At 34.3% G+C, this 18,630-nt stretch overlaps 1 protein-coding gene across 1 annotated transcript in view; it reads right to left on the bottom strand.

The window, feature by feature from the left end:
* MCPH1 (microcephalin 1) overlaps positions 1-18,630 on the bottom strand; it is a 183,353-nt gene that overhangs the window by 112,835 nt on the left and 51,888 nt on the right. Inside the window, exons 4-9 of the mRNA XM_009333260.1 lie at positions 16,482-16,566; positions 15,727-15,847; positions 15,303-15,443; positions 13,957-14,052; positions 11,519-11,720; positions 4,280-4,397 (exon numbers count right to left, since the gene is read on the bottom strand). Of these exons, the coding sequence (XP_009331535.1) occupies positions 4,280-4,397; positions 11,519-11,720; positions 13,957-14,052; positions 15,303-15,443; positions 15,727-15,847; positions 16,482-16,566 (763 nt within the window). The remainder of the gene's footprint in view (positions 1-4,279; positions 4,398-11,518; positions 11,721-13,956; positions 14,053-15,302; positions 15,444-15,726; positions 15,848-16,481; positions 16,567-18,630) is intronic.

Consider the following 18,630-nt stretch of genomic DNA (forward strand, 5'->3'; position numbering starts at 1 on the left):
GCATGAGCTTAGATTCTTTGTAAAAAATTTCTCTTCTCTCAAAAAACTCTTAAATTCAGTGTTGATAACTTTACCTTCACCCAAATCCAAGAGCTACGGAAATACAAGCCAAGATGAATCTGTTTAAAAACAAAACTGAAGGAATTTCAGTTAAGTCCATAATGTCTTCTCTGCAAAAATATGGTTTTAATTATCCCTCATGATGCTTAAGTGTTTTTTTTCACATGGTTGAAGAGTTTATTTTATCCACTCAGAAGACAATATTTTAAGGGTTTTTTTGAGTGCAAAATTTATTCCCACTTCATTTCTAGTGATGTGATACTGTTATATCCTTAAAAAAAAACAACTATCATCTCTCATATCCCTCTAAAAATATGAAACAACTTTTTATTTGAATAAAAATGGCAATTAACTGGTTATTCATAATGAGTCTCTCTCTGATCTGTTTAAAGTGCAAAATGTTTACATTTGTGACATGCAACAGGTGTTGTGATAAATGTAAACATTTTTGTGACATTAAGCAATGAAATGAGCACTCAACCCTGATACCAACAGAATAACACCGCTGTAACTGATGTGTTTGAATACGTTTTTGGCTTTATGATTTTTAGTTATTGCACTTCGTCTTCCCTATGCAAAGCAACAAAGAACAATGTATTGAATTCCATGGAATAATTGAAAAATGCATCACAATGCATAAAGGGATTATTTTATCCCTGCAATCCAGTATCATCAACTTAGATTTCTAGACCAGGGAAGCCACCTGCTGACATTCATAGGCATTAATTCACAGTGTTCATCCTTACCAACTCTGAATGAGAAGAATCTAGAACTATCCTCAATTATGGGTTGTCATGTCTTAAAACTAAGAAGTTCAAACCTATAGGCCAGTTTTATAAATCTATCTTTATGCACTGCATTTGAATATGTACAACACACCAAAACTCCTGGGGTTTTTGGGGTACTGGTATGGTTTTAAATCCAAAAAGCTTGTTCCTGAAGCCATTAAAGATTCCTGAAAAATCTTATGTTTCCCCAACATGCCTGCAGCTGCCATTAAAAAGTGCTCTGTCTTCATGGCTTCTGTTAGTTGACAGTACAATTTTAGATAACTTTGATTAGGAGTCTTCCATGTTAAAGAGTACAATAAGCATGCCTATATAAATAGTATAGATAAAGAAAGAAAAAGTGAGTACTTGTAATCTAAAATTGTGATATAAAAGTACCTGAACAAAGTAATTCTTGATTTTAACTTCAGCTAAAACAATATACAAGAAGCTCAACCTGCATGAGGTTTTGAAGAAAACAAATGCATAACACAATAGCACAGCAGAGAAATACAGAATCTACAGCTTGATTTATATTAAATTAAAGAAACTACAAATGACAAATTCAAATAACCGTGGAAGTAAATAATCTTAACATGCCTGGTCATATTTCCTAAAGGTATTTTTGTATGGCTTTTTTAATATTTACCATCACAGAGTGACCTCCAAATGCCTACTGACACGCATTCACTGTAGCCAATGAGTTTTAATCATAGTGTTCACTGTAGTTTACACTGTAGTGAATGAGTTATAACTAAAGTACTCTAAAAAGCTTCAGTTCAGACATTGCCTAGGAATTACATTCAGCAAACATCTAAAGTCTTTTTAAAAAGGTATTCAATTTCAAACTCTTTTTCTATGAAAAAAACTAACTGCAATTTGCATTGCTTCCCCAATTAAGAGACTTAGAGCTAAGCAACGAATTCAACAGATTACATTTACAACAGATTCCCAGAACACCAGCAATATGATCTGAAGCCTCATATTGGAACTACTCAGTACAAAACTGCATGTACTCTACAGTGACTATAATTTAAAGTTTTTGTCTTTTTTTCTTTTTTAGATATGAAAGGTCTGGAGATTCACATAGTCACATCTCTAGAAACGTTAGTCCATTAAAATAGCTAGAAAATGGCATTTCTTTTGCACTTGGATTTTTAACATAAGCTTTCTTTTAAGATTTAAATAAACATTAGAAAATTCTTCATAATACTATGATTCAATAAAATCATATTTTTAAAAATATTTGTGCTATTTCTCTCATACACTTTTTGTTTCGGGCAAAGAAAACAAACTAAAATTTTCTAACTTCACTTTCACATTGTCAAACATTAGCAAAATGTTGCAATGTTTAAGCTGCAGCCATTGAAAAAAGTGTTTATTAAAATGTTTTAATTATGTTTGGTTGTTTTTAAAAAGCTTCGAGAACATATTGTGAGTGGTACTAGAGAAGCTTTGCAACTTAATTCTTTACAAAAATTCAGACACTCAGTCTAATTTCATTCAAAACAATGTCCTCTTAAAATTGCTTCACTAAGAATTTCCTAGGGATCCCCAACATTGGCTTTATAAATTTTGCATGTATGTATGCATACAAACAATGGAAAAATAGATCTTGAATAGACATACTCATAAATATTTAATCTATTTTAACAGACAATTGCTTGAGGAAAATATGAAGTAAAACTTTTCAGTGCAACAGTCTGGTTGCCAGACATAAAAACATCCACATAAAATCCTTTTGTGAAGTTTTTACTTTTCAATAAAAAAAACCCTCAACATTGTTTCTGTATGAATTTGCACAGTCAAACTGCAACTGGAAACCTTTAAAGTTATTTAAAAAAGCATTCAAGACATGAAAGAAAGTATGTGCTGCTATTTTACTGATACTTGAGTCAAATTGTATTGTCACCTGGCTGAAATGGATGGATGAAAGAAGCCATCTCAAAACACTGAATAGGAATTTTCTCCAGCTACTACTTAGCTTTTGCTACTGTTGAACACCTCACAGAGCATGCTTTGCAAGCAGACACCAAGCAGAACCATTCAAAGATACCACCTTTGACTGCAAGGCCAGGTTTGAAAAAGGGGAGGAATAAAAAAGAAGTTCATACTGTTTTTTGTTTCTCTTCCATATGCAATAGTTATGTTGGGATCTTTTCTTAAGAGAAATGAATCAAAACTAGCACTACGGTATAATGCTCTTGTAGCGTAATTACACAGGAGAAGGAATCAGTACAAACAAATCTGACAAATCTCCAAGCACCATTTCTGCAGATAGCCTTAGGAAGAGCCATTGACTATAGTTTGTGGATATACATTTAGCAGCTTTAGTCAGATTTCTGCAGCAGGAAATGAAACTGTTCTGGGCAGATGCTTTAGCCTAAAAAGTAGACCATCTTATAATGTTTCTATAGGACATAGATCTAGAGTGAAGTTGATTTATACATTCTATATAATACTTAGTTATTAGTTATACAAATAATATGTTCGTATGTATTTAGGAAAAGAAAGTGAACAAATACTTAAGAAATGTAACAAGCAGTAAGATGTAGGCAAAAAGTCAAATAATAATTTTAACCCAAAGAAGATCATTGCTCCATGGAGATTAATATCCCATCTTCAGGATGTTTAAAAGGTTGAACAGCCTAGTAATTGCACCTGCTCAGAACTTTTACATAAAAGAGGATCAAAATCTGTGATCATTCTCTTTGAAACTCCAATAGCTACCAATGAAACACCTGTCTAATTTATTTCATAGAATTAATTACCTCAGACATCTTTTAGTGCTTTAGGACTTCCCATTCTCAAAACAATTCAGGGCTCATTTTAATTGTATGACTTGCTACTTACTGATGAAGAGAACTACTATTTATTTTCCTGATCAGTTTTATATTTACTTAGAAAAAACTTTTACAAGGGAAAAACACCTAAAAAAAGATTCAGTGCTGACCCAATCCTCTCACTTTTTTTAACATCGAAACTGAGCTCAAATAGTAAGTTAAGAAATTTAGCTTTACCTGAACGTAGAAGAAAATATTGCATAAGTCTTTATCCTGCAGAAACATCCACTGGGGATGATCCACTATAAAACAAACAACAAACCCTACCCCATTTAGTAACTAACTCACTCCTCCAAAAAGCATAGGCATCTTTTCAGGTTACTTCAGCGGCTTTTCAACTAAATCAGTTTGAGCTGACTTACCAACCTCCTTTACGATGTCAATTTGGCACGGACTCTGCCACCACAAGTTACCAGAAAACTGAGTTCCATGGTTATACGTATTGTCTTTGAACACCATTCGCATAACATTTCAAGGAAAGCGAGATTCAGAAAAGCTTCTAAATTGATAGTGCATAGAGAATGCATTTTTCTTGTACATACAAAGGCACTCAGTGATTCTCCAAGAAAAAGAAAGAGCTTAACAAACAATATGTCCAGTTAAACTGACCTTTTGGAGTCTTCTAGCTTTTCTTAACCCCCCATTGTGATTATTCTTTTGTTCATTAAAAACTTTGCGAGAGCCATCAGTAACATGACACTCTGAAACTTCATTTTCATCACCTAGAAACCAAATTTAGAAACTTGAAATGAAAAATGCAATCTTGTGAAATGGAACTGCCACCAATTATTTTATCATAGCACATAGAGCTATGTACAATTAAGAAATCTAAGTTAATAATTTGTACCAGTTATTTTTCCATTATATTTCAGTTATGGAAAAAAGAATGACACTCAAGCATCTGACTTCATCTTTCAGTATCTGATCTTGTAAATAAACTAGTTGTAAAACGCCCAATTACCAATATTTTGAAAACCTTATATTAACTACAAGTAGAGAATCAGCTAAATTGCTTTCTATTTATTACAAAATTTGCAGGTTCTCTGAATACAGAGATATTTGAAGCAGTGGTGGCTAGATTTGTACTTTCTTATTGAATGTCAATGCTTTCAGTACACACCGTGTTTATCTGAAATGGCCTGAAGGTCCGAAACATGTTTTCAAACACTCTGCAAGCAAATCTAGCAAGCTGTTAGCAGGCAAGGATTGCGTATGCATGCAGGCTTATCAGTCCTATTATTTATAAAAAGGCACCATCCATAAGAATGTACTCTAATGTGGCTGCCAAAAAGCAGTATTTTTCACCACGTATTTTGTGAATTAACATATATTTAATTCTTCAACACTGTCAGGATGACTTTTTTAAGCACTAAATAATAAACTTTTGAATCATTTGAGAAATTAGCTTGCTTTCATAAGATGAAAAACTTTGATCTATCTTTTGATCAAAGAAGTTTTAATTACTGAAGATTTAAGTAGATCATTTTCCAAAATTTAATTCAAAGGAGTCTACTTTAGGACATTCATTAGTTTTTCATTTCAAAGAAATGTATGAGACCAGTTAAAGAAAGTTTAATAATTAGTGATTAGAGTGGCCTAAATTCAGCACCTCCCAAATAAGCTCCTTCTGATTACTTTTGGAAAATACTGAAGGGTACTATCCATATCTACTAGTCTGACTGCATATATAACTAAGAATCATTTGTTTGTCCTCTGGCAGCTACTTAAACTCTTAATCCTTGAGATGACAGAACAACAACAACAAATTACAACACAAAAAATGATTACAAATATTTTCCATTACCGATTACTTTTAAAATTGTTACCTTTAAACTAGTCAAAATTTAATCACTTCTTCACACTAAAGTTGCAAGTTTCACGTGAATTTACACAGTATTACAGTAATTTTTGTGTAATACAAGTAAACCTGGCTTTCAGGTACAATTGTTAATTTAAACTCAATATTTAAATACAAAGTGTCATTTAACAAAGGGAGAACTAATTTCTTAACTATGTTAATTTTATTTAGTATTGCACTGAGGCCCATCATCTTCAATCACTGAGCAAGACTGATGGCAAGTAGGAAAGATCTTGCCATACAATAAAAAAAGCTAGGAAATTTAAATTTAACTCTTTTTACGTGGAAAACAATTTTTAAACATGCATTTTGAGTCTTAAAAAAACCCCAACAACCACAGGACTGCAAAGGGTGTCAGGAGATCATCTACTCTATTGCTTTACCTCAAGCAGGTGGGTGTAAAGCAAGGTATGTCTCTGTTAATTTCCAGTAAGTTATTTCAGTCATTGTAATAGACAATCCACTGTTTTGGTTTCGTTTTTGGAGGGGTGGGTTGGCGGGGCAGGGGGGCGGTGAGAAGTGGTGTAATACTCCTTTTGCCACTCTTCGCCTGAATGCTCAAGCTCCGCAGCTCTTGTCCGACTTGCGATTAAAGTCTCAAGACCTGTATGCTTGGACCTCTTTCCAGTTATGGTTCACTCTTGTTGGTTCTTCATATTTACAGGAAAGCAGGAACAGGGGATGAAGTCCATCACCTCCTCTGATTATCAGCTTGGGGATCTTATGCATTACATATATGAGGACTATTCTTTGCAATCTGGTTCCTACTTCTCTTCTGACTATCAGGACTTCTCAAGCACTTTCCAGCTTTTCCATCCTGTTGGTCTCAAGCTTCACTGTCTATTGTCTGTTTTTCCCTGATTGCTTCTTTTTAAAGCAGTTGCTCAGTCACAAGTAAGGAGTTTTCATCTTTAGTAGCCTTTCCTAGGGTATTCCAGATAAGGTTGACAGAACTTTTTGAAGCAATTTCATCCACTGTTAGTTATCCCTAAATTTAGTTCAAATACACAGCTAACTCATGCCACTATGGTTCATTAGATCCCCTGAATTCTATTCTAAAACATTGCTCAATGACTGGTATCAATATCAACAATTCTGATAGCCCTCTGAAGTATTACAACAAATTAGAGTGACTTTAATTTGCAATTTAAGCTTCTACTCATTCATGATCATTTATCACCAGTGAGAAGTTTTGAATCAGAATATTATCTTCAAAATTCCATTTGATATTTCCTTCGAGTTAAAAAGCAAAGTAATGATTAGGCACAATAAGCTAGTTTTTGTTCAATCAAATCAATCATGCCTATCTAATAAAAATTTTATATATAGTATAGTGTTCTCATAACGAAGTGTCACTGAAATTAAGCTATATCATATCTACTATTTTGTATTTATCCACAGAGTTATTTACCACAACTATGAAGAAAGTAAGTCTGAATTTGCCATCATTAGTAATCCTTCAGGTACATATCCACAGAATATTTAATAACTTGTGGTGTTATTATTATTGTAGTTATTATTCCAGCATGGACAAATACCAAGTTTTTGCTATTCAGAACAAAATTTCTTCAAGTCTTCTGAAAGCTTGTATGCCCACCAGGTTCTCTTTGAGAACCTGTTAATGGTTTAAAACAATTTCATCTAGCTTGTTATGTGCTCTAGGACAAGCGTCATCAGGCTTTGTAAATTTGACTACATCAAAATAATCCTCAACCTGTTCCTCTATTCAGAAATATTTGTCCTTTTTTGTTTTAATAATTAGTTTTAGTTAAACTTTTTGTGAAGATAAACAGAACAAGGAATCAAGCAAGAAATAGCTTTCTTCTTCATCCCTCATTTATTTTTTAAAAGGACATAATTAAATGTCAAGAGAGGACATAATACAATATTTTTGTTGAGCTTTTCTGCTTCCAAAACTGAAGGAAAAAAAAAGGCACATCAAATCTATGGAAGTTTTCACATGTGTGTTTTTAAAGACCAACAGTATTTTAGCAGCATTAAGCACCTAGCACCTCACGTAAAACTCATTCATCTAAATTAAACTTCATCATGCAAATAAGAGAATATTTCAGATTCCCCATCTTAACATTGAACTACATTAATTACACTATAATGGGTCTCAGTTTATGTCTTTTGGCCAACTAAGATAATATTTGCATCCCACATTCACCGTAAGTATCTGTAATTCACTCAGATAAGCCTTAAGTTTATTTTTAAGACTGGAAATAATGCTAAGTCCCAGTTCAAATTTCTAAATTATTTTAGGATGATAAAAGCTTAGAAGAGAGTACTCTTGCATTCCTTGCCCAATATTATTTGTTGTTGTAGCTTTCAGATGAAAAGTCATAGGAATTCATCAAATCTGAGCAAGTATTGGCATTCTAAACCATGTGGTTCAACTGCTAACTTACCCTACCATCAGCCCTACTAAAAAAGTTATAAGCCGACAGACTGGATTTCAAAGTAAAGCAATTTACAGCATGAATGACAAAGAAGTTCTTAGACTCTCCCAGTGACATAGATCATTAATTTTCACAAAAGATAGTATTATGGCATTTCCATAAACTTATATTCATGACAGAGAAAAGCCACCATTTTCCTCACTTTGTAACTGCTAAAAATTTAGGCACTGACACACAAAACCCAGTTACACAGCACTTATTGATTACAGAGCACTGTAATTTATCAGGTATGGCTGGTTTAATCAGGATAGAAAATTTATTTCATCTCCAGAAACAAAGCTGAGAAAGCAAAAGTGAATCTGAATAGGAAAGCATCTTTTAATATTCTTATAATGCCTAATTAATTTCAACTCTTGTATCTGTGACAGTTCTGTACTTGATTCATGACTTGGAGTAAGATGAAAATAAATAGCCATGTTTATGCCTGCGCTGTTCAGCAGAACAACTGGGCAGCCTTGAGTGTACCCTACAAAGGAACCTGAAGTTTGCTACAACATAAGCATTAGGACTTGAAAAGTTAGTTTCAGATTAGCCTGCATGTTATACTTCCAATCAAATGTTCCAAGTAGTCTGTGGAAAGAAAGCTTATCAAACCTTATTTCTTGTCATTAAAGACACTGGGTAAGTGTGCCACTGACCTAAAAACACAAGGAAAAAAAGGGGCAAGAAAAATGTTTGACATTTAAAATATCCATATAAAATTTAATCATATCTGTATATATTTGATTACTCCTAACTGTATATATGAATGAATTCTTTAGCTTTTAAAAATAATATACTGTATTTACCAGTTTTCAAATCACATACAACATACAGAAAAACAAAGCAATTTACTATTTATTTACTAATTAAGAGGGACAAGAAATAACTTACATTCAAGCAAAAAAAAAAGGAAATATTAAACCTGTATTTAATGAAAATCAATTATTCCATCATACAGTATCACAGTAGTTACGTTTAAAACAAGATGTTCATTTTCTTCCACAGAACTTGCATTAGGGAAAATACAACTCATCTTTCATTATTGATTCCTTCCATTTTTAAGTGAGCTCATTTGAGCTGTCAAACTTGAGGTTCTACTTGACTACACAACAGATGCACGAAGCTGAATACATTATAATTGGGAAAATGGCCATCACTGATAAATCACAAATATTATTAAAATCACTAGAAACAAATTGAGACTTTCAGAAGTTCCTAACAAAAAGGATAAAAAGTATAAACATCAGATAACTTTTGTTTGCTGAATACTGTTCCTTTTTCCTCTCCTCCAAAATCTGTTATCTTAAACAAGTTGTCCAGCGAGAAAATAAAAGCTTAACAGGCTAGAACACTGATCATAATTTAATCACTAGAATTTAAAAGTTAGAATTACCTCTAAAATTAACTGGCATACCTAAGTTTAAAAGCAGTAAACATTTTCTCCCTCCCCCATTTGTTTTCATGATTGTTTAATGAAAAACAGACTGTTCTTTGACATTAAGAAATACATAATTTAAGGATCATCTTCTAGTACATTGCCACATGGCAAAAAACACATACTGTGGGTTCATACATTTATGTGTGTAGATTTATACTTGTATAACATACACCTGCATCAACTTTTTTTTTTAACTGTGTTACAATGATGCACTCCAGGTATTAAAATACAGATGTAACGAACCCAAAATAGCAGCTCACAGTTCAGCAACTTATTACCCACAGATAAAAGCACAGTCACCATTCAACATTTCCACTGGATGATTTCATAAATCTGATACCAAGTTTGTTGAGCCCTTTAAGTTAATAATTAATTTTATATAATTCATTGATGCACTGCTGCAGAATTTTCTAGGGAAAACAAATGACTAAAATATACAATTGTAATTACAAATATTTAACCCTATATAAAGCTTGACAAACAGCTCAAAATATCAAAATCTGAAAGTGATTACCCCAATGCAAGTTAGGAGCATTTTTCAGGGAAGTTCCCAAGATTCAATATTCTAGTATACATTTACATTGAAATAACTTAGGCTAAACCACCTTAAAAACACTCAAATATAAAAAATCTTAAAATTATTATTAAAAACTAAGATCAGTTCAACATAAAAAAGCCATGGTTGAAAAAGATGCTTACATTGCAACTCTTGCACATACCCTCAGATGTCTTATTCAATCTTCATCATAGCACGTTAGAAATATTGCTAGCTCAAATATTTCTTTTCCACTAGAGATTTTATGCCCTTAACTGCAATTAATCTAAGGTAGCAATTTTAACTAGTGAAATAAAAATAATTTGAACAAGGGACCCTATGATGAGGAGTTACTTATAAACAATTTACAAGAGCACCATAACATTTGAACCAGAAAGACCTTGGTTACTTAAACAGATTTTGAATAGCAGCAGAAAGTTTACAGAATACCAAGCATCAGGGGAAAAAGAAGGCTCACGTACTTTTGTTGCATTTTGTGAGCACAGTTTCCTTATCTCTTGGTGACTTCTTTGCGTTTGTAATGTATGGGGGAAAAAAAAGGGTGTTCTTTTGGATCCTATGCACTCATTTATTTTACTCAAAAATAAAATCAGTACTGTAGCGCTTTCTTCTTTTGGTGTAACTCTAAAATATTTTTCCCTTGGGAATGGCAGTTCATTTTGCAATTTAGTTGCATGAGTATATCTAATGCAGTATGATATCTTTTCACTTTCCATCTCTATGTAGTGACTTACCAGTAGTGCCAGTACAGTAATTCACATTGGTTCTGTAGGATTTTTCAAGAGCATGCTGAGGCAGCCTATTCACATCATCAGAATCTAGAGCTTCTGCAGTGTCAGCTTTTTCGCCATCTGACATATAGTTTAATGGCACACTTCCAGGGTGTTCAGCTGGTTTGAAATTTTTCTTTACTGAAACATCATTTGCTGGAATAGATTTTTTCGTACTTTTCTTGGAAGTATGTGGCTTACAGAAACTCACATCAAAGGAGTCCATGCTTGTAAAAGGGTCTTTGCAACAAACTTCAGGAGGATTCTGTGATTCCTTTGGTACTCGTACTTGTACTTCATTTTCATTCAAATTAGATGATGAAAAGAAGTCTTCATAAGAAGACTCTTCAGTGCAAAAAGACTTGCTATATGTAGTAGCTGCTTGCAAGAACTCTTTACACCCTGATGCACCCAGTTCTGAGGTAGCCAGTTTCAAACTAGATAGTGTTTGTAGTTTCTTCCTCTTCTTGTCTTCAAGAATACAATCATTTCTGTCAACAGGGAAGTTTCTATCCAATGAACATGTATTAAAGTCTTCACTGCTCATAGGTGAATTAGAGAGACTGCCAGTCAAAGTAGGAACAGTATTTAACTTGACTATTTTTTTGGAAGGAGTAATATGACCCAAGCCCTTGATCTGAAGAAGAGAACTTTCATTTGCAACTGAAGTAGTCATGCTATTTTCATCCTTCTGATTTTTCTTTGGAAACTGTTTTAGGTCTTTCTTTTCTAAAGACAATTTAGGATCCAAAGTGTGCTGTAAAATCTGTTTCTTTCTTAAGCTTCTTCTGCTATGTTGTTTTGGTGTTAAGCTCTCCTGCTCATAGCTATGTGAGGGAGAATTCACTGATGCATTCATGGATACATTAATATCAGTCCAAGTATCGCAGGTGTGTTTTACTCCCTCTGTTTTCTCTCTCTTTAATATACCAGTTCCCCAAAGATAATCATAACTTGAGTTCAAGCACTCTTCCATTTGTTCTCCTGCAAAATATGAGAAGTGGCAATATAAGTGTATTTAACAGAACACAGAGAGTACCAAATCTCTTAATAAAACAGATATGAAATTACTGAAAGAAGAAAAGAAGGATTTAGGCACTTCTCTGGATATTATACGGCAAGTCATCAAAAACTAAATAGAAAACGGATTAGAAACAAAGCACGTTCTATGTTGACAAGAAGCCACAATAGCTTTAGCTATCATGTCTCCTTATGCGGTAATAAGTATCCATAAATCCTGTTCTGCTTTCTTGAAACAAAGCAGCAGAGGAACTCCCTTTCACTCTTCCATTTGTGGAGAAAACCAGCATGATTTTACACTGATATAACTAGCTATAAGTAATACTGGAAACTGAATAATCATTTTTACTACCACAGCATTACCACCACCCTGTAGTTTTTGCAGCTAAGATGAAATCAAATACATCATAGTATCATACCACATATATCAACACAATGTATTAAAAATAATTAGAATGTGGAAAATATATCATTTCTTGCAGCTATTCTTATGAAATGATTTTGGGGGAGGTCATATACAGAATCCATTCATAACTCTTCACAATAAATTCCTCTGAAACAGGCTAGTACCTTTGATTATTCAGAATACATCTTTAAAAATCCAGTTGTTGTTATACAATCTGATTCTTGCAATAGATGCTTTTGTTTAAGTACATGTTGAATGCAAAGTTTCAGCAATACTCCTTCTGTAAGTGCTCCTGTAGGTTTTAGGGAAAGTCTTGATGTTATTTGCTTACTAAATATAAACAATATTTTTAAACATATGGTGTAGCTAGCTAAATTCAGAAAAATTAAATATACGGAGATGAAAAAAGAAGTTTTCACATGACATCATCGGACTCCCATATTGACAATTGAAAAAGACTTAACTTCAATCCTCAAATTAAACTGGATTCTTGAACTTTTTTAACCATTATTAACCAACATACTCTCATGTATCTCACAAGCACAAACAAAAGAGTCACCATCACAGAGCATCAGAGATGGAAGCTACACTGAATATTGTCACGGGATGTGGAGGTCTATTCTTAATATAAAATCACATTGTGCAGTGGTAATGTTGGAGGGACATACTCAAGGTAAAGCTCTCAAATCACGATGTTCAACCTCATCAGCACACGACTAATTTACCAAAATAAAAAAGTTTGTTGGCACAGCTATGCTACTTCCAGTATTAAGCTATTACTTCTCCCTAACATTGCATGAAGACATACCAAGCTGTCTCAGGCCACAAGATCCCGACTCTGTTCTCATGTAAGCCAGCAGGACAGAATTCCTGTATTATGTCAACAAAATACAACACTTGAAAACAGCATGAGGTATAGCTTACTGTTGGGGTAGAACGGAGAGTAGGCAGACCACTCAAGTGGACTTCATTATGAATTCTAAAGACTGTCTTCTCCTTACTTTTCTATTGAGATCAAACACAAGCATCTGACTTCAGCTTTTTGCTCATGTGACTGACAGAAGACATGAGGTCTGAAGTAGATACCCACTGCAATACATGATTAATGCTGTTAAGATGCCCACTAACATAGCTCAACAGCCTTCACAATAATCTTCTCCCTGACGTCCTGCTACTATGCCAAAACACAGGAACAAACCCCTAACTTCATAAGAATTAAGAAACTTGATAAGAAACAACTTGAATTCATCTGCAACCATAAAACATTTTAAAAGCTGATTTGTTTTTACTCTTGTTATTTCTTTGATCCCTGAATACTTAAGCTAGAGAACACGCTAGATTTGCATTTAAAACCCAAGTTTTTCGACTGAAAATTTGGAAGACATTTCTGTTGTCTGAGGTCTCTCTCTCTCACTCAGTTCTCTTTTTCGCTTCCCACATCACGCTGTTCAGTGTGCACTCTGTATTCTATACAAGATCACTGTAAGAGCAGAGAAGACTGACACCATGCCAGGACAAGAAGCCATTAATGGGGAATGGTGTGAAGAAAGAGGGGGAAGTGAGGCAAGCAACACAGCAGTAAGGCAGAGCATTTATCCAATGTGATTCCTTTCCTTGAGTTCTTACTTCTACGTACTTTGCCAGTTAAGAAAAACTAAAATAATTCAGCTTTAAATATAAATGATAGAGCAAATATATTCAGTTCCCATTTCAGTATACTGTACTTTCCAAAATAAGATAAACAGGCCATGTATTATTTTTAATTTCTGTAATATCTAAAGTTGTGTTAGTTACCTGGTAACAATGCATCTTCTGAATTAGTTAAGACACAAGTAGACAGTGGGCAGTCTCCTGGTGAACTACTTGGAGGTACTTGAGACATTTGCGAAGCTAGGAATTTGTAAATAATAAGCTAGTTAGCTTATTTGCAAACATACAGATTTCCACATCATCTATTCTTATTTCAAAACAGCTCAATCCTAAGAGACAAGTCATTGCTTTGCCAACTAACTATAACCATATAAATAATTATAGACAGCTCAACAGTATCTCAAATTTACATACTAACAAAAAACCTGTTAGATATTCTACAATTTTAAGCAAATTTTTTCTAGATAACTCAGCACCACATTTTTCTGAAACTAAAGAATGATGGCAAACCATTTAGAAAATATTATAGACATTTCTAAGCCAGTTGAGGAATTTTACTAAAGAATCTGTCAAATTCTGCAATTAGCAGCAAAGCCTTGATATAGCAGAAATGCTTTTCAAAACGTTTGAAGGTATTACCTTAAAACTCAAAGAGAAAACAAATACAAGCCATGCTAAAATAAATAAGATTTAATTTTTCCATCCATATGTCACTGGTTCTTCACTTTCCTCCCACAATTATTTTTGAAACTATAAACTGACAGTCTAGTTGACACAGAGTTCTTAAAACTTCAAATACTACAGATTTCCCCCCCCCAAATATGTTCCACATTTCAACAGTTTTTATAATAACTGACAAAACCTAATGACTTAGACCTCAATACTTACACAGTAAGGTAATGCAAACACTAAAAGATAATTTGAAAACTGCAATGTAGATTTAATTCACCAGGATCTACATTTTGAAGTCAACTAGATTTATTCAATTAGGTCATTCAAATTGATTTGTTTTTTTAAATCTTGTTCCTCAGTACCCAGACAGATTTCTCATCAATTTTGGACTCCTTTTTAAAGTGTTGGCCTGGGAGTAATAACATTACAATCTTTGTCAAGTACAGCATTCACATTAAAATTTAACAGGAAATAAGATTTAGAGTCTTGCTGTAAAGTTTCATCAACTTGTGATAATATCAATTTACAAGTTTAGAAAGTCTAGCTTAAACATTAGTCCTCTTGACCAGTCTAGTAATTAAGGCATTCCTTTTTGCAATCATTGTCTTCCATGACTTCTTGTGGCCTTTGATAGAAAGAAACTAAAAGCTAAAGCATTCACACCTACTCAAAACCTGGGAAGAAGGGAGGACATGTGATCAAGTAAGATATGAAAAAAAATTCTGAAGGCCAGAGCAAGACAAGTGCACCAAAAATTCAGCAATAAAGATGATATCCATGAACGTGCACAAATGGCTAAGTAAAATGTAACTTCTTACCAGTAGGAGAAATATTTTCTCTTTTTTCCTTCATCTCCTTTATTCTTCTTTCCATTGCAGTGCATTGATCTTTTATCTTATTAACTGGGCTGTATACAAGCGAACCATTGTCTTCAAATAGTAAAACTGGTACATCAGTTTCTACACAGAGAAATCGCATTTGCACATTAATATTTACATGCTATAACAGCTTCAAGTGAAGTTTCTTTTTTTTTCCCCAAAAAAAACTTGAAGCAATTAGGTTCCTTATACTTAACATCGTTACAGATGCCTTAATACCACAAACTTGCAAAGAACTCTGTAAAAAGTAAGTCAACTTTATTTCTCATGGTGAGATGCATAAAAGTAACAAAACCAAAAACCCATCAAATGCTTTAAAGAAATAACTTAAGATATTTGAATCTTAGTCCAAAGTAGTTCTTACCAGCATTAATTGCTATCTTTTGTACAGCTAATTCTTTAGTCATCTGGTCCAGTCTTCTCTGCAGCTTTCTATCATTTTCTGGAGTTTTTTCAACAAAGTCTTTTGGCTGCATACATTTGTGCTACAAGACACACAAAACTATTAATTATACGGTATAAAACTGCCAGAATTAACTACACTTCCTATTTGCCTACCACTTTATCACAGTATTTATTATCAGTGTTTAACTCTATGCTACTTATTATCACCTCCTTGAGAGTCACAGATAATTGTAGAAGTTAACGTTTTCCAAAGTGAACTTTAATATGAAATAAGAAAGAACATAACAGATTTTTTTAGGTTAGATTTTAATAAAAAGGAGACTAAGTCACCGTCTTTTCTTTTTTGCTTGTAGCAAAGCTAAGGCTTGAAATATTTCTGTTTTTTTAAAATACCAGGATTTTATTGCAACTCAGTGAAACATACGCCACATTACAGTCATGTTTTTTTTGATTAGTTAATCATTACGTGGTTTTAATTTAAATCTTCGTTTCTTTATTCACCAATACAAAAACTCCACTTTTATTATCCTTTCTTCATGTAAGATGTCACATCATCACAGCCATAGCCTACCTTTAAAAACCTACTCAGATGGATAGGTAGTTTACAGAATGTTCTGAAAATAAACATTTCAAATGCTTGAGGTCAGAAAGTCAAGTTCAAACTTTAAAGCTTACTACTGTAGGCCTATTTAAAAAAAAAAATCACATACTCACTTTTTTGATCAGTAGTGGTAATCCTTCATTAGTGTCTACTGCAGGAAATAAGGTTTCATCAACATGTACTCCAGTTTCTCGACACCTGTAAAATAAATTACAGCAGGTTTGGGTTTTTTTTGTTTGGATTTTTTTTTTTTTTTTTTTTTTAAGAATGAGAACCTTTATTGCAAAAAGAGTTGTCTGAGCCCTGTAATAATGAAACACCAACTCTTCCTAAGTGTGTATCTTTAACATAACTACTGTAAGGCTAAAAAAAAAGAATAATCTATTACACATCAAATATAGGACATGATACAATTTTTTTTTTGTCCTAATGATGGCCTCTAAATTGCTGTTCTGAAACTCAAAGATTCTCGCTCATATGTTATTTTCCATGCATTCAAAAAAATCACTGTATTAAATCCTTCTGGCCAGATTCTCATGAACCTCAAACTTGCCCTGACTTTTGTGAGGACTGTAGGCTTTCCTTGTTCATTAGTTAGTGAACTTAAGGTTAACTTGGTCACTGTGATGACAGTAAACTCTCAGCTACAATCTACAGAATGTCATGGAGGGGGAGGGCAGGAAATCTTTCTATTCAGGCAAATGAGGAAGAAGGCTTCATCTGATCCTGGCTTTTACACCTTATCCATTAGTCTCAGTTTTCTGCCTTCTCTTTGTATATGCAATGCTAAAAACAGCCCCTTATTGAGAAGCAATCTATGTTTATGCAAACTTTTTTTTAATTACAAAGCCAAAAATCCAACTGATACCATACCCCTAGTTTTTCCTGTCTTTTCATATTCAAAGACTGACTTGAGAACAGTAGCACTAATGTTATCTCGGAATATGATACAATCTACTGCATCTGTGAACACTAAGGATGATGTTGAGACCAGAATTTGGTTATTAATACATAAAGTTCTTTTCAGCAAAATAGGTAAACACAGTTTTATTCTCAAACAATAAACAATAAAACCAATTATGGGAAAGAGAATAGAACCTTAATAGACTACGCTAGAATTCCCCCAGAAGTCATTCAAAACCGTGATTCTAGTGACACCTAGTGATCTAACTGTTATAAAGTTTGTATCCGTAGAATTATAATCTAATGCTTAGTAACTCAATTTTGAATAAAGAGCCAAACCACTACATGTATTCGTCAAACTGAGTTTAGAGTTCTCTGGAGCATCAAATAGAGATGATATTCAACATGCTGGACTTCAGTGGCTATTACTAAATTCTGGATAATAATGAGCATAGATGTAAACAACATTAAAATTTACATTAATTCAGAGATTTCATTGATACAGAGAAGCTAAACAGAAGAAAATTTGGCCATTAAATACCTTATAAGAATTTTTTACTTTGCAGACAAATCTCAATGTAAATGATTTATAGAACCATAGAATAGTTTGGGTTGGAAGGGACCTCTAAAGGTCATCTAGTCCAACCCCCCTGCCACGGGCAGGGACATCTTCAACTAGATCAGCTTGCTCAGAGCCCCGTCCAACCTGACCTTGAATGTTTCCTGGGATGGGCCTGTCACAACAGGCCCTGCTAAAAAGCTTGCTGCCATCTTTCTTATAAGCCCCCCTGAAGTACTGATAGGCTGCAATAAGGTCTCCCCAAAGCCTTCTCTTCTCTAGGCTGAACAGCCCCAACTCTCTCAGCCTTTCTTCATAGCAGAGGTGTTCCATCCCCCTGATCACTTTCGTGACCCTCCTCTGGACCCGCTCCAACAGGTCCGTGTCTTTCTTATGCTGAGGGCTCCAGAGCTGGACGCAGTACTCCAGGAGGGGTCTCACCAGAGCAGAGCAGAGGGGCAGAATCACCTCCCTCGACCTGCTGGCCACGCTTCTTTGGATGCAGCCCAGGATACGCCTGGCCTTCTGGGCTGCGAGCGCACATTGCTGGCTCAAGTCCAGCTCTTCATCCACCAGTACCCCCAAGTCCTTCTTGGCAGGGCTGCTCTTAATCCCTTCATCCCCCAGCCTGTATTGATACCGGGGGTTGCCCCGACCCAGGTGCAGGACCTCTCACTTGGCCTTGTTAAACCTCATGAGGTTCACACGGGCCCACTTCTCCAGCTTGTCCAAGTCCCTCTGGAAAACATCCCATCCCTCTGGCACGTCAACCGCACCACTCAGCTTGGTGTCATCTGCAA

This window comes from Pygoscelis adeliae, unplaced genomic scaffold, assembly GCF_000699105.1.
Source record: "Pygoscelis adeliae isolate BGI_AS28 unplaced genomic scaffold, ASM69910v1 Scaffold57, whole genome shotgun sequence".
NCBI classification, from domain to species: Eukaryota; Metazoa; Chordata; class Aves; order Sphenisciformes; family Spheniscidae; genus Pygoscelis; species Pygoscelis adeliae.